At 42.3% G+C, this 23,656-nt stretch overlaps 1 protein-coding gene and 1 long non-coding RNA gene across 3 annotated transcripts in view; one reads left to right on the top strand and one right to left on the bottom strand.

The window, feature by feature from the left end:
* Window positions 1-850: 850 nt before the first annotated feature.
* Window positions 851-3,740, top strand: LOC148221212 (uncharacterized). The gene is made up of 2 exons (XR_015808534.1): window positions 851-2,329; window positions 3,138-3,740. It is a non-coding gene; the product is annotated as an uncharacterized LOC148221212 (long non-coding RNA).
* An 8,003-nt stretch (window positions 3,741-11,743) lies between these two features.
* Window positions 11,744-23,656, bottom strand: part of SPPL2B (signal peptide peptidase like 2B) — a 31,846-nt gene continuing 19,933 nt past the window's right edge. Inside the window, exons 14-15 of one of the 2 annotated variants that reach the window (XM_014884346.2) lie at window positions 21,628-21,856; window positions 11,744-20,697 (exon numbers count right to left, since the gene is read on the bottom strand). In XM_014884346.2, coding sequence (XP_014739832.2) covers window positions 21,675-21,856 — 182 coding nt within the window. In that variant the 3' untranslated portion in view covers window positions 11,744-20,697; window positions 21,628-21,674. The remainder of the gene's footprint in view (window positions 20,698-21,627; window positions 21,857-23,656) is intronic. The other variant, XM_014884345.2, reaches the window with a different exon arrangement.

Raw genomic sequence — 23,656 nt, 5'->3', positions numbered from 1 at the left:
GTGTGTGTGATCTCATGTGTGTGTGATCCCATGTGTGAGTGATCCCATGTGTGTGTGATCCCATGTGTGTGTGATCCCATGTGTGTGTGTGATCTCACGTGTGTGTGTGATCCCATGTGTGTGTGTGATCTCATGTGTGTGTGATCCCATGTGTGTGTGATCCCACGTGTGTGTGATCCCATGTGTGTGTGATCCCATGTGTGTGTGTGATCCCATGTGTGTGTGTGATCCCATGTGTGTGTGTGATCCCATGTGTGTGTGTGATCTCACGTGTGTGTGTGATCCCATGTGTGTGTGTGATCTCATGTGTGTGTGTGATCTCACGTGTGTGTGTGATCCCATGTGTGTGTGTGATCTCACGTGTGTGTGATCCCATGTGTGTGTGATCCCATGTGTGTGTGTGATCCCATGTGTGTGTGATCCCATGTGTGTGTGTGATCTCACGTGTGTGTGATCCCATGTGTGTGTGATCCCATGTGTGTGTGTGATCTCACGTGTGTGTGTGATCCCATGTGTGTGTGTGATCCCATGTGTGTGTGATCCCATGTGTGTGTGATCCCATGTGTGTGTGTGATCTCACGTGTGTGTGATCCCATGTGTGTGTGATCCCATGTGTGTGTGATCCCATGTGTGTGTGTGATCCCATGTGTGTGTGATCCCATGTGTGTGTGTGATCCCATGTGTGTGTGTGATCTCACGTGTGTGTGATCCCATGTGTGTGTGATCCCATGTGTGTGATCCCATGTGTGTGTGTGATCCCATGTGTGTGTGATCCCATGTGTGTGATCCCATGTGTGTGTGATCCCATGTGTGTGTGATCCCATGTGTGTGATCCCATGTGTGTGTGTGATCCCATGTGTGTGATCTCATGTGTGTGTGTGATCCCGTGTGTGTCATCCCATGTGTGTGTGTGATCTCATGTGTGTGTGTGATCCCATGTGTGTGTGATCTCATGTGTGTTATCTCTCGTGTGTGTGTGATCTCACATGTGTGTGTGATCTCGTGTGTGTGTGTGATCCCATGTGTGTGATCTCACATGTGTGTGTGATCTCTGTGTGTGTGTGCATGCACACGTGTGTGTGAGAACATGCATGTGCAGCGTGTTGGGGGAATGTCACCTGCAGGAGCAGCAGAGGGTCAAGGCAGGGCCATGAGAGAGGCACTCAGGTTGTTTGTCTGTGCACTGGCCACAGACCCAAGCTCACTGTGGCAGGTGTCTCTCCAGCTCAGGTGATCCCATGCCATACACACATGCAGAACTTGCTCAGTCTCCAGCACAAATTGTGCTGCTTCCTGTTTTTAGGTAGAAACTGTCCTCTTGCAAAATGCCCTAGCTTCTGAGTCTGAAGCACAGTGCTGACATCTCAGTATTGTGCTGGTGGCTGCCCAGCAAAAGAGCTGGTCTTCTTCATTCACCTGCACACACCCTGGACTTCTTTCTTCCACTGCTTGGTACTTATCTTCCTTCACCTCACCGTGTCTTCCCCTTCATGTTTTCACCTCCTGAGGCCTTCTGCCTTCCTAGCCTTGTCCAGACTGGCCTTCTCCAGTCTGTCTCCCTTCAGAACAAGAATGTTTACGCTCCTGTCTTGCAATGCACTGCTTCCTCCTGCTCTTCTCCAGTTTCTCCCATTCCCAGTCTGCCAGCCCCTACCAGCAGCCTTTGTCCACAGGGATACAAGCTGAGGTGTCCAGAAGGAAAGACAGGAAAGAAACAGTGGTACCCAGGTTTTCAAAAGTCAGCTTAATTTACAGATAACAAATGCAAGGAAACTCTGATGTCTCCCAAGATACAATGCAAGAAAACCATTCCCCCACCCCCACACAACGCCCCTGATGGCAAGTCTGGGCTGCTTTGGGGTCTTTGTGCTGCATTTCTATGTTCTTGGTTTCTCCCACACTGTGATGATAAAGGGCAGCCAATATGCTACAACCATTTGAATAACCAAGTGTTAATAGAATATTTGCTTCATCCCATAACAGGGTAGTGTGGCTCTTAGCAAAGCAATACAGTGTCTACTGAGCCTTCAGACACCGAGGCTGTCTCATTGTAACCTGTAAATCCTCACCCAGGCAGAGCCTTTGCAAAATCATGGCACAGGTATGAAAAACATGCCACTTGCTCAAGGCAGACTACAAGCTCAGCATCAGATCTTCCTGCAGCCTCAGCAAGTAATTTGCCTGTGGCCAAAGGCAAGTGAAGGATTATTGATTTTATCACCAAGATAAGACTTGTGGCACTTCAGAGGGTGAATACAGCAGAAGCAGAATATTTCTCCAGAAGGACGTAACCCAAAATCAGAAAGCAGACTCCAATATGCCTCACTTGGTAGGTTCATCATCCAAAATCACAGCCACCAAAACAACAAACCTTTGGTGATATATCTGTCATGTCACCAAACTATGAGCCTGTAAAATTGCTCATTTGCTGTAAGTGAAATGAGAAGCATGACCACAGGAGATAAGAGATGTGGGTGTGCAAACAGATCTGCCGGCAGAGCAAGGTGGTGGGAATTGCCAACCTCAAATATTTGTGTTAAAATGGGGTCAAGCCTAGTGATTTTTTCCTTACAGTTGGGAATTTAGTTGTATTGAAATGAAGCTCAGAACTTGTGGCAACAGCTACTGAGAAGGGTAGAATACTTTCATAGGGGAGTGGATTTATAACCAGTGGTATCTATTGGGTGGTGGTGCAGTGCAAGGACATGCCAGCCTAGAGAGGCCAGGAACTGTTTGCCAGTTCCTCCTTATGGCTCACTCTCTCTGAGTGGGGCTCCAGAGAAGGGAGTGTGGGAATTTATCCCACACTGTTGCTTCTTGGTGAGCCCACATATTTCTCCTTAAACCTTCTGATGAGATGATTGTATGTCATGAAAAAAAAGCCTATGCAGACACAGCAGCAGATGGTCAAACAGATAGAACAGACAGAGCTCTCAGCATCAAAGACAAATCTTACCATGACCAGCAGACATAGGTTTGGCTACATGGTCTTTTGTTTTGTGTGACAAGTTTCATCTACCACAACACTGGTCCCCTGGACCAACCAACACTATATGTCGCTATTCCTTTTGCTTTAACCCACCTCCAGCTTCTGTAATGGATGTATACAGCATGTCCATGTCTCCATCTCTCTGTAGGTTACCATTTAGAAGCAGTTGTGCTACATTTAAAAGGCTAAACCCTACTTTCAAGCAGAAAGAAACTCTTGTCACCTAAGAGAATGCAGATTGAGCTGAGGAGACTTCTTGTTATTAAGGTGAGTGAAAAGCTCTGACATTGCAAGCTTCCAGACCATGCACAGCCTGCAAGCGAGCAAATCTGAAAGTCCCTGCCACTCAGACCAGTGAGGATGCTGAGTCCCTGCTCACCTGCAGCACTCATCATGGAGACGCATCTGGTTCAGCTGTAATTCTGCTCCCAGCAAGCCAAATGACACTGTGCCGGCCTTGTTTATTGTCCCTCTTGGTCTACAAATGTCTCTCAATTTACAAGTAAGAAGATCCTCTCCCTTCCTGCCAGCTCAGCAGTCTCAGCTGGGGCATGACAGACAAGCTGAGCTCCCCAGTGCTCGTATTATCACGGGTAACAAAGGCTCTAACATCACTTCCACCTTGGAGACACTCAGCCCTGAGCTCTCTCTCTGTGGTAACAAAGTACTGGGCAGATTTGTACCTGCAATTACTTCTTAAACTTGTAGCCATGGATTACACAATAAAATAAAGGCAGCCTTGCCCCCCTTATCCCCCTAACTGTGCTGGCTTGAAAACCCAGTAGAGATAGTAAATACTGAATACTCATAGGGAGTATTCAGTAAGCCAGGAAGTCCATGTTTGTCTGGTTACTTTCCACAATAGGAGCACTATATAATTTGATACTTTTCAGCTCATGAATGGCCAAGAAAAACTCACATACTTAACTCATAGCATTTCTTTCACTGACATTCACTTGCCTCCCTTGAACACTTCCTGGCCCAGTGCAGAGGGTGTGGGAGAAATCTTGGCCCCAATGAAGCTGATGGACATGCTGGGACCAGAGGTTCTTGAAGGAACAGGGGCTAAAGTAGAGGTCTTCATTTTGCTTAATAATAATCACATAATATTTTTATAATAATAATATTTTTACTTAAAATAATCACATTTTAGTCTTTCTTATCAGCTTACATACATTAGAAGCAATGTGTAAATTACATTTTTACCTGACTTCAGCTGTTACTACGGATTGTCAGGTAGGCATTAGCGTTCATGGATACAAAACCCCCAAGCTACCCTGAATCAGTTACCTGCAATGCATGCTCCCTCAAAGGAAGAATTCACGAAGAGAAACCAGCCAGAGATGAAAGATATCAGTCAACCAGTGAACTCACAGCTCCTGAGGCAATGAGAGGCCCAGGGTGAAACTCTGGGGCAGAGCCACGGGCTGGACTGCAGCGCTGCAGCCGTGTGCCCATGGCCAGCTTTGGCCAGCCCGAGGACACAGCCGGACCCACGGACTGCTCCGTCCTGCACTGGGCGGGGTTGCCCTGTGTGACAGCTCGCTGAGGTTCATCCCTTAGCACTCCGGGCTGTGCCGGAGCTCTTTGCGAGGCGGCCTCAGGGCTGGAACACGGGTGAGAAGCAGCGACTCTGAAGCCCTTGCCTTCAACCATGGAAACAAAGAACCGTCCAGCTATAGAATCATTTACTTAAGCTCAAATGATGGAGCTATTTTAAGCCCACAGAGGTTGTTTATAAGAGTTTGTTCCATGCCTATGTCGAAGTGGCTCACTGCTATGGCTGTTTCACTCTTTTATTTCCTACATTGATAATATTGCTTTTTTCAGCATTTAGGTCTGCATTATTGTCAAAGTTGCACTTTTTGTTTTCCGTGAAGTACCCTGAGCTTTCTTTCTAGAATATTTCCTAATTTGTTATAGTTTTCAACCATCCTCTGCATTTGGTTTCCAAAGTGTTTAAGAAACTAAGATGTTTCTCTTAACCAGTACTTTAAGAGAAGAGGGTCTAGAGGTCACTTTTTTGACCAAGGCCCATCCATTAGGTCCCACATGTTATGGTTGGACACACACTGGTTAACAGGCAAAAGATGAAATGTGCTACAGAAATACAACTGCAGGGCACGACTGGCAGAAAGGTCAAACTTACACAGACATTCGATGGGGAGCCCATTTCTGTAGCCAGTAGGTTTCTTTGGTCCAGCACCACCCACCCGTTCCTGCAAAGTGCTCCCAACCTCCCCTGAATCATGTTAGAGTTGCATGGAATCAAAAAGTGCTAAAAAGCAATCCAGCATTACATAAGGAAAACTACTTAGCCATCAGTAACTAAAAGGAAGTACAGAAGTTTTTTCCATCTATTACTTTCAATAAAAGGTGAGTTGAGCTGTTTTCCCCACAAACAATAAATTCAGAAACAGGCCATTTCCTCAGAGCCAGCAAAGCACTAGGGATTTCCCCAAGCATGGGGGAAAATCCAGCGTAGAGAAGCAGTTTCAAACTCCAGCTTGTCAGAAAATCTGCAGGTGCAGGCAGCAAACCTTTCTGACCCTGATGGATAAGCAAGAAAGAAGAAGGTGAAGAAGGAGGAGGAGGTGAAAAAAGAGCAGGAGGAGGAGGAGGAGGAGGAGAAGGAGGAGGAGGGCTGCCCGAACCCAGGCAGGCAGGAGGGATGGGCGGTGGGACCGTGGGGTGAGGAGCATCCCGGGCTGGGTGCCCCTGTCGGGAAAGGTGCAGGTTTTTCTCTTGCCATCCGAGCCAAGAAAGCCCAGCACATTGAAGGAAGTAAAAAGGGCTCCTAAGAAGGAGCAGGGACTTACCTGCTTTGCTTTTCCCGTCGGTGCCAGGTGCCGTCCCGGCAGCTCAGCCGGCCGAGCCCGCCGGGGGGGCGGTGAGAGGCACTGGGGGAGATCGCGGCCGAGCTTAAAGGCACAGGCTGAGAGACGGGAACGGCTCAGCCTGAAGAGCTGGTTTGCTGCTCTCACTGAGCTTTGGAATTAAGCAATTTCCACCCCTAGCTCCAACCTGCGTTGAGAACTGGACCAGTGATGCCCTAGTTCCTGCCTCTCCCCAGTCACGAGACATTCCTGCAATCTGCTGCACAGCTCCCATCCCCTCCAGCAGCAGGACAAAATGGAAATTGCTGCCTGGAGTGGGGTGGTTCATACCTGCAACACTGAATTTCCCACATCACCAGAACTTGGCAGTTCCCATACTGAAGCCACGGGGATGATCTGTTAACCAGCACTGGCCCATGCACACAGAAACTGTAAAGGGAGTATTCCCAAAAAACCCTACTAATTTCCTAAGTCAGACATCCATAGACCTTCCTGTTCATCCTGTATTTATCATCCTGATAATCTCTGTGTTAGAATAGCCTAACTGCCGCACAGGAATGGGCAGGGATTATCCAACATCACACATCCACAGCAGAGACCAAAACTGGACAGAGGTCCTTGTGCTGAACTTCTTATTTAAGCCCACAAGTGACACTTTTGCCATCTTGAAAAGACAAAAAAAACAGGAAAAACTGAGAACTTATTTTGCTTTAGTCTGAATTTTGCCATGCTGCTCGACACAGTCATCTGTCATTCAATTGTGACTTCTGTCACTAATGTGCAAAACAACTCTCACTTGAAAATTTTCAAAGATTTATTAAACCCTAACCAATACAACGAAGGACTGAATAAGGAAAGAGATGTGGCACTGGGAGCATGTCACCCTCTGCCACGTGCTCATCTACAAAATGGCTGCTCCAACTTTCATACTCCTGGTGTTGCATCAGGCAACCCTGGCCCCTCCCCAGGTCTGCCACTCAACTCTTCTTCACCGAGCATTGCTGGAGACTCCTTTCTTGCACCTTGATTGGAGGTATTGCCATCCCAAGCGCCCTGACTGCCAAGGGCATCCAGTGGCAACAATACAAGAGGGAGGGGAAAGGGGACTATGAGGAGAGCAGATCACAGTAGCATAACTACACATCAGTAAAACTTCTCTTAACATACACGTAATATTCATCCCTTAATTGCAAGAGCCAACTGTTGCATCGCCCATCTATAACACTAAGTAGCTTCAACATTAACAGCACATGTCAGCAGTTCATGTGTCCGATGGCAAATAAATGAAAGAACATAGGATTCTAAAATGATAAAATTATAATTTCTCTAGAAATGAGATTTCTCTAAAGTTGGTTTTGTTTAGAGTGTATCCTTTCATTCCTAGCATCTGCTGTCCCATGGATCTCTCCAGACTGAGCAACAATGACTGAAATATGTTTTAGGTTTCCTGCTGAGCATCAATAATGATGACTTGGCTGACTACAGACTGGTCTGAGTTGGAAGGTACCCAAAAGGATCATCTAGTCCAGCTCTGAAGTGAATGGTCCATATGAGGACTAAACCCAGAACCTGTACATCCCTGTGAAAGAGCTGAGTGAGAGATTGACATCCTTCTAATAGCTCATTGGATAAAGAGGATCTGCATGTATCTTTGTGTGAATGGAGATGGAAAACTGCATAATCAAAGCCCAAAAGTAATAAGGGGAGGAGGACTGCAATAGGACTGCAATAAAAGAAGAAACCAACACAATCTATCAGTGGGCAAATAAGTAAAAAATTAGGAGCAGTAGTTTCTGCACTCCTGCTGAAGGGGCTGGGAGCAAACATATTAAAGTGAGAAGATAAGTCACTATAGATGTGATCTCTGGCAACCAAACTCACAGGGGCCATTGGGACCATCTTGTCTCTCATGTTTGCTGCACACACAGTCACACTGTGCAGATGAAATGAACACTGCACTAAAGCAATATAATACTCAAAATTTAATAGAACAATCAGGGAAACATTGTGGTGCACCAGAAGGATTTAAATGTCTTCACAGTATTTAGCTTGTTTGCTAGATTTCAGGTTGGAATGCTGGAAAATGCTGTGCATGGGATATGGAATTATTTCCATTGTCAAGAAAATTTCTAGTTGCAAACAACACAATGAGGAGAACTTTACATGAAAGGATTTCAAAGACCATTCACTTCATTCTGCTTCCCAGGAAAATCCTTTTACTGAGGGCATGGAAAAAATAAACGTGAGGTTTAATGGTTGTGTGTCCTGGTTCTTTCCCTGTGGTACCACTACTAAGAAACAGAATGGGAACAGAAACCAGCTTATGAAAACTGTTTAGAAATGAAGAGCTTTTTATCATGAGAACCCCATCCTGACACATCAAGACATGTCACACACTTAGCAGCACCACCCCCAAAAGACATTTTAAGTGCAGATTTCCTTGTTTCATTTCTTTTTCTGCACTGGGTAGAGATTTCTCATTCTTGAAGGGGGAAAAGTATTGGTTAATTTAACTAAAATTTAAAACTTGATTTCAGAGTGATAAACCAATCAAAATGTAAGAGAACATAGGAATAGAAAAAAATAATACCCATACATAACTTTATGAGAAACATTTGAGAAGAAATATTTTTTCATAAAATTAAATTCTGCACTATTCATTTTTATAAATACACAAACCCGATGGTTATGTGGCTAGAGTTTTCCTCTTTTATTTCCCTTTGGAAATATCACTTAGAATATTGAGTGACTCACTAACTTTTTATTAATGAAAATTGCTTGAACTTGGATGGAATTGTTTTGAGAGCATGCAATCATTGAACAGCCCTGTAATGGCCACTGAGTTATGCCCTTTCTCTATCCTCATCCAGGGAGTACAGACAGAGAATAAATATACTCTTCATTTGGACTACTGGAGGCAATTTGGAATGAATTTCTCACTTGAAATACCTCACCTGGAGCACTATATCTACCTGTGGAGTCCCCAGCATCAGTAAGGACATGGACCTGTTGCAGGATGTTCAGAGGAGATGCTCCAAGGGCTGGAGCCCCTCTGCTCTGGGGAGAGGCTGGGAGAGCTGGGGGTGCTCACCTGGAGAGGAGAAGGATCCAGGGAGAGCTGAGAGCCCCTTGCAGGGCCTAAAGGGGCTCCAGGAGAGCTGGAGAGGGACTGGGGACAAGGCATGGAGGGACAGGACACAGGGAATGGCTTCGACTGCCAGAGGGCAGGGTTAGATGGGATATTGGGCAGGAATTGTTCCCTGGGAGGGTGGGCAGGGCTGGCACAGGGTGCCCAGAGCAGCTGTGGCTGCCCCTGGATCCCTGGCAGTGCCCAAGGCCAGGCTGGACATTGGGGCTTGGAGCAGCCTGGGACAGTGGAAGGTGTCTCCACCTAGGCAGGGGCTGGAACAAGATGTGTTTTGAGGTCCCTCCCAAACCAAACAATTACGGGATTCTGTGAATAGGACCATTGCCCTAATCACTGTATAATAGGTGTTGTGGATCTTTTTGCCAGCTTTAAAGAGCTCCTTACTGTGGCTGACAAGATTTTAATAATGTAACACAGTAGAGCTGACAGGGCAAAAGAAACCTCCTCAAGTACAACAAGACTGAAAAATTCTTCCCCTGGAATCCCCAGAGTCCATGAAGCTCCTGAATGTTCTCTGTCTATATTGCTGCGAAGCAGACTGATCTAGGAAGGGGCAGCAGGCCAACTCTTGCTGCTCAGGTAGTGTTTCCTTGTAATCCTCCACACAAAAGAGGCCTTTTCCTGCCCCACACAGAGGAAAACATGGAACATTTGAATGGCTGGGCTGCCTGGCTGTGCATTGCAGAGGATGCAGACAAGCCTGATTCTAACATAACTTGCTCGGGAGCATCTGTTGGGAGCAGGGTGATTCCTAGGAGCCACTGGACACATAGAGCACACTCTTCTGAAAGCTGCATCTCTTTCCAAGGAACTCTTCTAACTGAGAGCAGTATGCAGAAGTGGTCTAGAGAATCAAATCTGTCTTGAAGGTGAGCCTGAGAAACCATGAATATGGGAATTGTATTTAAACAGAAAACACAGAAATCACAATACTCTCTATGCCTCGTTAAAGTTCCCACAAGAAGAAAAATTGGACGTATTTGCAGCGTAGCCATGTCCTAAGGGTCCCCGGGGGTTCAAGAACTCCCCAGTTAATCACCTGCACAAGTCAGGCAATGAGCTGATTTGAAATTTGGTAACTGACTGAATGTATTCGCAAAAACCTATTTCAGCAGTTGGCACAGGAGCTCTCCAGGTGGGAATTTCAGCGTGCCCTGAAACCGACCTTCAGGCAGCACCTGTGCATAGAGCAGTCCCTGTAATTAACTGAGCCATCATCCTGGGCGGAGAATGTGGAGAATTCAGCCCTTCCTTCCAGAGCTGCCTGAGGGGTTTTGCTGCAAAATTGAGCAAGGCTAGAGAGATAAGATGCTTGTGAATAGTCCACAAAACTGTCCCTGCAGACGAAGAAATGCTCACGTAGGACAGATCTTTAGCAAATGCACCACGTAGTCAAGAGGGGCTTGGAATGTCAAGATCTTCACTAGTGATGGATCTGCACCTGTGGCATTGTGGGCTCCACCACAAGTGTCCAGCAGTTCAGTCAACAGCTCCTGTTTGGATCGTACCATTTCCCATTAGAGCATTATTTTGTGTGAAAACCTATAATATGGGCTTTTTACCAAAAAAAGAAAAAAATAAACGCAAACCCAAACTTCCCCTGGCAAAAAAGAAAAAAAAAAAAAGAAAAAAAGAAAAAAAAAGAAGCAACAACCCCTCCACAAACCAACCCAAACCCACAAAACCCCAAACAAATGCTCTATCCTTGTCTATTCAACAGATGCAGGATACAAGAATATAAAAGTCACACAATTTGTTCATTAAGCTGATTCTGTTCCAGCATGCAGATGTATGTCTAAATGTAGAACACCAGGCACTGTTTCAAATAATGTGAGGTTTACAATACTTTAGGATAAGCTTTTTGGCCAGATCGCATCTTAATATTTACTACCCTCTATTTAAAATTAACCCAGTCTTTCTTTTGAACCTGCCTTTTCTGAAAAGAAGCAGCTGTCTCTTGGTTCCTCAGTGACAGCCCAGGCTGTCTTGATGCGGCTGGTTTTTTTAGTGGGTTGGATTTTTATGTGTGTGCGTGGTTTTTTGTTTGGTTGTTTTTGTTGTCTTTTAGAGTCAGATATCACAAGAAATTTCTCAATTTCCCTCTTCTCAGCTGTATTGTGTAATTAAAAATGAAGTGCAGGATATATTAAGCAGAAACACAGAGTAGAATTGTACCTGTTGTCAGTTTGTACCATTCCTGGATAAACCTGTGATTTGCCTTGTAATTCAGGAGATAGCATTTTTTAGAAAAAGGGACTGTTAGTGAACAACTCCATTCCCAAGCAACAACAATAAGCAACAGAGTAGTCAAACCCTATTTATCCATACAACTGATCACACGACTTTAAATGGCTGAGGAGGCCCTGGCACAGGGTGCCCAGAGCAGCTGTGGCTGCCCCTGGATCCCTGGCAGTGTCCCAGGCCAGGTTGGACATTGGGGCTTGGAGCACCCTGGGACAGTGTAAGGTGTCCCTGCCATGGCAGGGGTGGCACTGGATGGGTTTTAAGGTCCTTCCAACCCAAACAGTTCTGGGATTCTGTCAGGGTTACAAAAGCCAGGGAAAGAGATTATTTGTGCAGATCATGTGGTGATGTCAAACAATGTTTCTGGTATTGAGCAAGTTTTAAGAATTTTGTGTGGAATCCAGCTCATGGTGGGAACTGTACACAGTGATCTTTAAATTGCAAAAGACATTTTATCACATCCTGGAGCAAACAATAAAAAAAAGTGTTTCAAACTTAAGGGTGATATAAAATAGCAAAACTCAGTTCAAAAATTAAGTATCTTTATTTGACAATTTTCAAAAAATTTTACAGTTTTAAACTAAAACAGACTAAAGGAAATTCCAGTGATTTTTAAAAGCAAAACAGAAGGAAAAAACCAAACTACTGCAATTTGACTAGCTAACCAGTCATTTTCAAATTTGTTTTCTTTCATTGTATCTATATATGCCTGAAATAGGCTTCATTATTCCACAGAAAGTTCACTCTGCAGAAATCCTTGGGATATTTCTAATTTCTTTGTCTTAAGATTCTGCCATCCCCGTTAATTTTGGAATAGGGTTTTTTAGTTGTTACATTGCATAAGGAAAGCTAATCTACATCTGGTCATTGGAAATCCTATGTATTACAATGTATTTACATATATAAAAATATATGTATCATGATGTGCTGTGCAATTGGATACAAGGCTGTAATGCAGCCAGAGGGAGGGCTGGTATCAAAACCATAAAGATCCATACAGACACAGGGTGGGAAAAGGCCACCCAGACTGAACTGAAAGTCTTACTCTGCTAAGACTACAGCTTTGGAAAAACAGAAATGCTTGCCAAAAAACGTTTTTTACTACTTGGAAACAAACTTGCTTTTTTACTTGGTCTTCGCAATGGCTCTCTCCTAGTGTCAGCACACGAAGCGATCAGTAAGATGACAGTCAGTTCTTTGTTACTACTTGCAAACAATAACAGCAGAAAAAATACCTTGTACTATAGACAGAAGATACCTGTATCATAGGCAAAAGTCTCAGAATTACTGATTTATCTATCCTTGCAGGTATCATGCAATATGCACAATTTTGCAAGTCATCAAGTAGTAGCCTGTGTAGGGGAGAGGGGCCCTCTTCCCATGGGGAATTGACAACCCCACCATCAGCTACAACTGTGAACCTGATCCACGTGGTGTACGCCATGACAAACTGGATTGACAAGGTAAAGGAAATACAAGGAAGGAACCAGGGAATCGGGGAAGGACATTCATTTTATCAGTATCACTGACTACATCCTAACAGAGAACTGAATTCTTCATTCTTATGTTCTATCTGCACTTCATTTCCATAGCTTGTTTGTTTGAAAATTTTTTTGTAGGAAAAAAAAATACTCCAAGTAAGTTTTCATACCAGTCTCCTATACTGGCCAGCTTCCTTAGCTGATTTTTTTTCTCTCTAATTAAAAAAGAAAACAAAAAAATTTAAGGGGCCAAACTGCATAGAAGATCTTAAAACAGCAAAAATATAGTATGTTGGATCAAGAGAAAATCTTTCCTTCAGTACCTGAAATGAGCTTAATGTTTATTCTTTATGCGTACATATGTAAACAGATGCATTTGCAAGTGCTAAAATTAACAATCTTAGTTTGCACTCTTCATAACAATATCCTACATACTACTATTTGAATACCATTACAAAGTCCTTCAACAAAGACACCAGACATTAAAGACTGTTCTACTTATAATGTTATCTCCAAGAATCAACTTCCTCTCTGAAAGCAGCTACTGTCAAGCATCCAAGAAACGAGTATTTAAGCAAATGGGTCTTATCTTGTAAATAATCTTTATACTGCTTGAAATTTTTGCTTCCAGCCTCCCACCAATCCACACCCAAAGCGTTTCTGATGCAGTTTTAGTAAAGTAACACTAGCAGGGGCCACAGGGGGCTATTGGGTTGCTGGTGGGTTATCAGACCCCAGTTCCTCCAGCCTTGAAGGAACATGGTCAGCAATGAGCAGAGCACCCATAGGCAAGGCTGTAAATTCAGATTTTTCTTAGGTTTTGCTTTCCTACGTGGCTAGGCTGAAAGTACCAAAGCTCATAGTTCCTATCAGTGGCTTTAGGATCAATGAGGTTTAATGTGTTCAGCCCTGTGAGGAACACAGCTTGTGACCCAGGCCCCAGGCTGAGCACAGTGGCCAATTCCATTTCATGCCTTTCAATACAGCACCAGGAGTGTGCTGTGACACACAGATTCCTTCTTGCTCTCCCACAGCCAGTGCTGCCTCTGGGACTCTCCATGAGAGCTTGAGAGTCAAAAGGGCACTGGAGGAGACAAGTGGCAAAGTAAGAGTTGAAGACAAACTGGTGACATGTTCACCAAGCACAGGCTGGCACTGCCCTAACCGGCCATCAATCAGCCTGTTTCCCACACAGGCTTGCTGCCACCTTAGGGTCTGCTGTAACATCTCTGATACCCATTTTTTGAAGTCTCCACTACTGATTATGAAAAAAGTAAATTATGACCCAAACCAAATTAAACTATGCCACTGTGGGTTTTTACTTTGTCAAACTAAACCTGAAGCACGAAGTTTTTGTTGAACATAAATCAGAACAATTTCAATCAGAGCAGAACAATAAAATTCTCTTCTGGTCCCTTGCTGGGGAATGCATGTAAAGGACTGTGCTCCTCCCCAGACATCACCAACTTCCCACCATTCTGGTTTAAGGCTTGGATCCACGGTGCAGAAGTGGCAAGTTTGTGGCAATTTCCTGACTTCAGATATATGTTTCAGATGAAAAGAGCTATTTCTATCCATTCCAAACCTCTGGCTTAAGGAAGAAATCATTGTATTGGAAACAACATCAGATATGACTCTTGTGTACCCCAAGGGTCAGGCTCTGGAATCTTCGCTGGCCTCACTACTCCAACTGAAGAGGGTGTTGGTGCTCGTGCAGTGTGTCACATTCTCAGGGCTGGAGATCTTTCAGCACAACTTGACTCTGAGGTGTTGGCTGTCTGCCACTGCAGAGCTCCTACCAGCCCAAGCCACCAATTTTTAAAGGAGTTATGACAGAATCTTAGAATCACAAAATGGTTTGGAAGTGACCTTTAAGATCATCTCATTCCAGCCCCTGCCATGGGCAGGGATGCCATCCAGTAGATTCAGGTTGCTCAGGGCCACATCCAGCCTAGCCTTGAACTTCCAGGAATGGGGCATGAGCAGGTGATGAGCTGGTTTACTTTGAAACTATGTCTGCATATTTTCAGCCGACCAATATTTACATGAAACAAAGTCAGTTCACAACACACAGTTCATGTTGGTCAGCTGGAAGCGGTTCTTAACCAAAAAAATCTAGCTTGCAGATCATCTCAGAATTTCTCTGAGACAAACACCTGGATGAAGTTTGCCACGTGGAGCTACTTCTGCATGTTGACATGCAGAAAAATATTATGAGAAAACTGGATAACCTCTAACGGTGGCTCCAAATAATCGTAGGAGCACATGCACCTGTAAGCCCTGGCTGCTGGACTTACCAAGGGCTTCTGGGAAACAGAACCAAGCCTGAGCCTCTGCATTGGAGGAAGTTAAGTCCTCTGCTAGTTCCTGAAATTATAGATAATTGTGTATAATACACTAGTTCCCAATTCAAGAAAATCAATTTTAAATACATAATTTATCGCTAATTTACAGATGGCAAAAGATCATCTTTACTCCACATAACTTGAATATTTAACTGCAAAACTGGAAAAGGTGGAACCCTCACAGAAGAGCACATAATTGATAGACAGAGATGATAGAGAGGATCAGTGAAAAGAAAGTTCTTTTATGCCACTGCCCAAAGGAAACTTCTGGTAGCACACAAAGCTGTCTTGTTATGAAAATGTTCTAGGGTGCCAGAAGCAATTCAACAAATTAAACACAGATAAATAAGAAAAAGATGACGTGGTCTCTTTCCAGATGATTTATCACTTTTAAGTAGCAGAAAACACAGACTTTGTCTCAGAAGAGCTGAAGTGTCCATGACAGTGGTTAGAGAACACCCTGACAGGATTCATGATACATAAATTGAGCACTCCAGGATAGAGTTCATGCCGTAACATCACTAAACCCAGGAATCCTGGCCCTTAGACTATGTCTGGACAGGCAGGCCAGGGCTTGTTGGCTGGCTCCAACTGCCAGTGGCATGAAATTACTCTGGTTGGTGTGGTTCACTTCTCTCCCTGCAGAACCAAAGGAGCTCATGCACTGGGCACTGCCCTGTCCCACTGAGCCCTTCATCTGTCAGCCACTCCTAGATTTTTCCTACCACCAGCATCAAAATTTCCTTATTGCAATTTAAGCCTATTAATTCTAATGTCACCCCTATTTGAAAATGACAAATTGTTTTCCCAATTTGCAGCAGCATTTCAGATTTCTGGGTATTTATCATGCACACTCGTTTTCTCTTTGGAGTAAACTCTTCCACTGCCTCTCTTATTCAGTGTCTCCTCATACTTTGAGTCAACTTCAGTTTTTCTTATCCTCCCTCTCTCCACCCTACCCAGCATCACTGGCAAAAACCTAAACTGAAAAGCTGTTAGTGCAGCTGTTCTTTAGGTCCTTCCCCAGCTGGGAAACCACATGTGAGATTAAAATACCTAAAGATTCATTGTTCCTTGTTGATAATGTTTTCTGGACTTCTGACCATAGTTCCTGTCCTCATTTGCTTGAAGACACAGCCCTACATTTATTTTAAAACATCAGAAATTATACTTGTCATGGAAAAAAGCACCATCTCTGCAGGCTTAGGATGAATATTTGGATCTACTGGTATGTCTGTATTTTACATTTGTGTCAATGTGCTATGTGCCACACATTGATAATAATTCACTCTATACACTGCTGCTTGGCCAGCACATTCAGCCCACAGTGTACTGCAAATAACACACCAAATGATGCAACCATGTACAGAATACTCTGGTTTGTTCATGGATAGTCAATGAAGCTGCTGTTAAAAAGAAGTATCATGGGCTTTACATCCTATACAGCCTGTGTAGAGCAACAAACCAGAATCACATACACAGCCATGGGCTAAAGACAAGAACAAAAGAACTGGAACTTGCACTAAAATAGCACATGCAAGCTTTAACTTCAAGGAAAACACTGTTCTCAAACATCCAACACTGGCTTTTTTAAAGAGTTGCAGGTATATTCACAGCATCTACCCAAGGCATTCATTAATGACTGCAGCCACAGTCTGCAAGCTCAAAATGCTATTATTTCAGCACAGGCTACTGGCTGGGTTTTGTCTGGCTCCACAGTCAGCACCAGTTTCCAGCACACTCAGAAGTCAACAGGCACTGCCATGGTAGTCATGATCTGTTCCCAGTTGAAACAATGCATCAGGAATGCAAAAACCAAAGCTGAAACACAGAAATGTGCATGGCTGAAAAACACTGTCAAGACATCCTTACCAACAGCCATACTGAGGAGTACTGTAAGAAAAGAGCATTTTCTGAAGGAAAAGCTTGACCAATTATCCAAGACCATAGAAAATGTTCAAGAAATTCGGAAATGAACACTTTTCTAAATGAAGTCTTCTACGAAACATGTTAATAAACCTTTTGGAAAATAGGCTGTGCTGCAGATTTTCTGTTGTCTGGCATCTGTCCGGGTTTAGAGAAACATTTTCGCAAGTGTAATTCTTACATCTGTGGATGTGCTTTTATTAGTGTCACTGGTAAAAACAAAATATATTTTCAAATCTATTCTTTTGTGTTTCTTTTTTATATTTCATTTAAAATGCTCTTCATTTGTAACAAGAAAAATAAAATCCACAAAATTTAAAGAGGGTTTCAGATACTCTTCTCTTGTCACCCTCAGTAAAGTTTCATATTCCATTCTACGTTCAGCTGCATTTGCAATCCTTCAGGAGGGAACAGACCAAAACAAACACTTGAGGAAGGAATCTGATCCTCATTATTGTGATCCAAAGAGTCAGGTTTTCTCAAACAGCCTTTTGTTTTAGTGGTGTTAGTTGTTGTTGGGATTTTTGTATTTGTTTGGGGCTTTTTTACTACAAGAAATGCTTCCCCTGAACACATACAAATTCTCAGGAACAGAACTCTTACTGAACTTCTAGACAGATAAGGCTTAGTATGTGAAAGACATAAACAAGAAGCCTATCAACATTATTTTTAACATTATTTTCATTACTTTAAATATTAAAACTCAAATTTGGTGTGGAATGTGTATCTGAAATCATCAAATAAAATCAGAGTCAGTCACATTGAACTGATATGCATATTTTCCTATACAACATTAAGTTTTAAATTAAGCTGATCAGGGAGGTTTTTTAAAGATAAAAAAATACAGCCTTGGTTTTTGATGGAAGAGATTGAGCTGATCAGTCCAAACAGTCACAGCCACACTGGAGCACCAGGGTCACCTGATTTGTACAGTACTGAGATAGTAAAAATCTGTTAATTGTTGCCACTTCACATGCTTTAACTGGAGGTACTGCACTGAAAAGCTGATTTGTTTTTTTTTTTTTCCTGCAATCTTTGTTGTTTGAGGAAGAAAAATGTTACACTTAAAAACAGATGGAAATTCCCCAAAACCTGAGGTGAAGCAGACCTGTCCAGAATGCAACTGTGAAATGCTTAGTTCAGTGTGACCAGTTCTTCTGTTTTAATTGAGCTATGAACAGTCTGAGAAATAAACTCTTTCCTAACCACACAGGAGAACAAATGCAAAAGTACACTTTCAAGTAGATTATAATACCTAATGCTTTGTCATCAGAAAGCTACTGGCTTTTAAATATGTAGAAAGCCACTCCAAACAGTATTCTGACTAAGAGATGATCAAGGCAAAAACAAGCAGAACGTTGAGTCAGCCTCCAACTTACCTTGCTATTTGTCAAGTTCATTATTTAAACACAAGATTGCTTTCTTAATAACCATACTTACACAGTGACTTAAATTAAGGCATAATCCAGCTGACTGAAGTTTTCAGTAAAATGTTTCTGTTGCTTTTATTAGTAATAACTGGTTCAGGTTACTGCTGGCCAAAGTAATGGTCCATTAATGAGGAGACTGAAAACCAGATTGCTTTAGTGCTATCTTCCATTAGGGCAATTTGTAAATTAAATGTAGTGCTGGCCATTGGACTCAGGGAGCCTTCAAAAGAACTTAATAAATCATCCTACCAGATAAGGTTCAAGGCTTTAAGCAGGAGCTGGCAAAACTCTGAAGCCAGAGTGTGGTTTTAGAGAAAGTTGCTCACATTCTAGAGAAAGAATGCTACCACTGCCCACAGAAGCTTTCATCCAAAAAGCACAGGGCAAACTTGTGGAAGACCCAACCAAAAAGACAATGGTTGATATTTAACAGACAGACTTGAAAAGAGAGCCCTTCAATTCAACATGCCAACTGGAGACTCTCAATTTAACAGCAATGCCTCTGATTGCATGACTGTGACAATACTTCTGTAAATGACATTTTGGGCTCTCAAATACTCAAGAGTATTTCCTCCATGGAATCTGGAGTAATATCCAAGGATACTATAATACTTCAATTTTCTGTTTCAGTTTTCATGTGAAGTGTTTGAGGCTTTCTGGAACTGTAACTTAAGTGCAGAACAGACTCCTCTGATAAAGCCAAATATACTTGGATGGAACAAGTAATACACAAATTCCATTGTCTATGTACATAAGCTGATGCATAAAAGACTCAATCATGTTATACGGGAAAACACACAACTTCAGGAATATGAAGTAAGACCAGCTGGACCCTAAAATTTTTAAATTCACAAATTCCTTCACAATGTAGCAAGAGACACAAAATAATAGGTGAGCTCCCAGGCTCATTCCAGAACCTGACAGACTATGCTTTGGCCACTCTTGGGACAAAGACAAAACATGACTTAGGCAGTTGGTAAGTTACTGAGCAGCAAGTAGCTTTTAAGTCACAGCTGTCTCTAGCACCATATGTGCTCCGCTGGGAATGAAAAAAACAGACTATTTTCTTCAGAATTAGAAATCACAATTATATTCCTTGAATGAACAACAAAAGAAGCTTAAAGCCCCAAACATAAGAACATTTACGCTTTAACATTTTCCCAATGAAAATACTGCCTGTTAAGCTTAGTATAGTACTACCTATTTTTTTAATCTATTTGGCTTATATTTTATTTCTAAACATTCCTAATATGCATTTGCTTTCAGGCAGCATTCTGTGACCAACCCTGTTTATTATCAGAGCCCTCAGAGTTCACATGAATGCCTAGAAGGCTTCCTGGAGCTCTACTCACCCTGCCTTTTAAACTAAACTAGTAGCACAGGTACCTAGAAGTAAAAACAAAGACAAAAAAGTCAAGAGATGCATTTAATGCACCATGGTATCATAAAGCCTTTTGGAGTAATGGTAATTTAACCATTCTCTGCATTTCCTGAATGTCAGTTTATAATAATGCATTCCCTTATATCAATGGCTTTGACAAGTCAGGAGAAGTAAAGTAAATGGTGACAATATGGAAAGTGCCAAAAAAAAAAAGAGACCATATTTCTCTCAAGTAAGCATTGTAGCAGACTCATTCAATATTTTCCTTCATGTTAACCTACACCATGGTAAAGCAGTGAAACAGCCAAACAAGCACAGAGTACTGAGTAAATACTCTTGATGCTACCCTGCTATAATGCAAATGGAACAAATGGTCAAAGGCATTCACTAACAAGTGATCATTGAAACCCACACATCAGAACTCCTGGAGAGCACCATATTTCAGAAAGATGTTTTAAGTATATAGCTGTACCAAAGCTGGAGACAGAACATTCCTTGTTGGATTTGATGATCGGACTCCTAGGGAGGTTCCTCAATGAAAGCAAACCCTACTAAACCAGTCCTAAATACATACTGGTTTTATATAGATATGTTTGTGAGGGAAAAGAAGGAGTTCTTATCACATCACTTATTCCAAATGGTGTTGTTCTGCATTTAGGCATTTGCTTTCAAGGTCATCCTTATTTTGAGCAGCTGGTTCCTCACTGTGGGCAATAGAGATTTCTGACTGGTTTGTCTTTGTGCTGGTATCAGCCAGCTCCTCTTCAGCCGAGGCACAGCCATGCAGCTCCTTCACGTGGAGGGTGGGATTGGTCATTTGTTGTGTGTCTTGTTGAGAGGCTGGTACACTGCTGTCTTTGGGAAGCTGAGGGCAGTTGACAGGAGCTATCACCACGGGAGGCTGAGGTAGGTCTTTCTGTAAATGGAAGATCACAGTGAAAATGATGGAAAACAAGAATTACTGTGTCCAGTTATGTGAGGTAACGGTCATACGAGATGCAGATCAAAGTTTCATCAACTCTGTTATCATTCTCCAGCAGGTACATAGTTATCCTCTATTTGTGTTTTATAGGACACCAGGGGAATTTTTCCCTCCAGCAAAGTGTTTGCTTTCCTTGAGTTATTGTTCCTCACCAGTTTTAGATGTGCTCTGCTGATAAGGCAGCAACAGGTACTTGGTCCTTGGCTGTCCAGATCTGCCCACCTTTACTATTAGTGTACAAGGACTGGCAACTTTTACATAACATTTCAGATGATCTCAAATATTTCTCTAACAATCAATTTCTCTAGTGGAAGCTTGTGAAGATTATCACAAATAGTTGAATAATAAAATAAAACTCACTGGGGGAACCTCTAGCTTGACAGATTTGACCTTCCAATAAGTATTCAAAAACTAAAATCATGCATCATGATAGAAAGGATTCCTTTTTGAATCAATTTCACTTGCAGCACAGTGAAACAAAGTGATAATTTACTCCACTGAACTACATTTCCACCTTCATAAACAGTAAGCTATGAAAAAATATGAAGAAAATATTTTAAGGGTATATTTTATATAATACTACACCTGACATTTTATATAATATTGTACTATTTTATGTAATATTTTATATAATATTGTAATATTGTACTGATACTTCCAAGAGAGATGAAAGAAGTAACATTTTGGCAGAATCAAGTATAGACAAGGTATACTTTACTTTTCACTACTCTGATTTAAGTGGCCATAAACATTGCAGAAACCAGAAAACCTTACTGAGGCAAAAAAAGTATGTAAAAAAGCAAACAATCAAGCAAAACCAAAATCTTTGTGTTTGTGTGATAGTACTGCAATATTTTACTCAACTTTAATTCTAGTTAGGTTTTTATATTATTAGTATTTCCTGAAGACACTCATATCAAACTGGTATTCACCGCAAAGCCGCTGCCCGTCCAGAACATGGCAAGCTCCCTTCTCCAAAGGGCCACCACGAAGCTGGTGAGCAGAGTACAGGGCACCAGGTAGAGGAGAGCAGGCTGGCCCATCTGCATCAGTGCCAAGGCAACAAAGGTCACAAGAAGACCTATGCCATATGCTGGAAGAAAACAAACACAGCAAAAACCAGTTATTCAGATACAGCTTCGCTCAAACACAACTAAATAACTGGATAAAGGAGCATTCTCACTGGAAATTTTTCTAGCAATATTCAAAACATCTACAGAAGTTTTTCAGGTATCTTTAGAGAGAAGCATTATTTACACCATGTAAACCTTGAATACTACAGTTTTTCCTTTTATAATAACAGGTGAAAGTAGTTCATGTGTTTGGCCTAGTCCATACTGTGCAATTAAATAATTACCTTAAGCAAAATTAATACATGAAATATTGTGCCTCATACTATATTCATTAATTCAGCAGACACAGACAAATATTTTGACCATTATAATGTGCTTCTTGTTTGGGTTGGCTTTGGCTGTTTCTTACTATCCTGCCACACAGCTAAAAAAAAAAAACTAGCCAGCCTGCTCTAGGTTATACAATTTTATTACTTTCTATTTAATTTCTGCATAAATGTGGCAAAATTTATTTAGCAGAAGAGAAGCAGCTTCGATCTCATAATGTAATTAATTTCAATTACATTTTCAAGACAATGAAGGTAATCCAACTTTTTCTTCAGATCCAGATTCCAGATTTTTCTTCAGAAGGTCAAGAAAGTCATTGAGTGACTGTCCAGAGAAGGGAACAGAGCTGGGAAGGGCCTGAGAGAAGGAGCTGGGGGGACTCAGCCTGGAGAAAAGGAAGGTCAGGGGGGACCTCCTCATTCTCTACAACTCCCTGAGAGGAGGGCACAACCAGGTGGGCTCCCAGGGAACAAGGGGCAAGACGAGAGGAAATGGCCTCAAGTTTTGGCAGGGGAGGTTTAGACTGGATATCAGGCAGACCTTCCTCATCAGAAGTGTTTTCCAGTCCTGGCACAACTGCCCAGAGCAGTGGTGGAGTACCTATCCCTGCATGGATTTATAAGATGTATGGATGTAGCATCTGGGGACATGGTTAGAGGTGGGCTTGGCAGTACTGGCTGGACTTGATGATCTCAGAGGGCTGTGATTAGAATAATCAATAACTCTTTACAATTCTTGAAAATGTATTTGGGGGGGGGCATATTCTCTAATTATTGAGAGTTCCTTATATCTAATTAAAATATTTCTTATTGTTTTTTATTGTGATTTAAGTCCATTGCCTCCCATCTTATGTGCACACCTGTAGAAAAAGTCTCCGCTGTCTCTGCAGTCTCCCATTAGGTAGCTGTGGACAGCAACATAATTTCCTCTTTGCCTTCTCTTCTCTTTACAACCCTGTGCTGCAGTCTTCTTCCATCTTGATGGTCTCCACTGGATTTACTCCAGTATGTCAATATCTGTCTGGCACCAGGAATCCTGGTTAACTCAGTCTTAAGTGACAAACTGAGAGGAATAATCACTCCTCTCATAACTGCTGACTCCATCTTTCTAACTCAGCCCTGTACGTGGCTCTTTCTCAGTGCTGCAGTAGCACATTGCTGACTCTTTATCAATACATTTTCCTATTTCTGCAAACACATCTTTAAAGTACCAGATAAGACAACAATTTTGTTTTACTATATATGAGAGACAATTATTTGGAACACCAATAAAAGCATCTCTCTACCCCTGCTAGAAGTGTCCATGAACCTAGGTATTTTTTCAAAAGAATTTCTAAAAAAGTTGCTCATGACAATTTCTCGTGAAATTTGCTGCAAGCATTAGAAGTTTTTGCTAGCAGAAGGACATTGTAAGAAAGACAACGGCAATCTGTCAGATCCTACTCATCACTAGTATTTAAGTTCATGGTACATAAGTCTGTGGATTTTACAAAC

The sequence above is a fragment of the Sturnus vulgaris genome, chromosome 26, assembly GCF_052056855.1.
Source record: "Sturnus vulgaris isolate bStuVul1 chromosome 26, bStuVul1.hap1, whole genome shotgun sequence".
NCBI lineage: Eukaryota > Metazoa > Chordata > Aves > Passeriformes > Sturnidae > Sturnus > Sturnus vulgaris.
The sequence above is the reverse complement of the archived record's forward strand: the minus strand, read 5'-3'. Positions and strand labels throughout refer to the sequence as shown.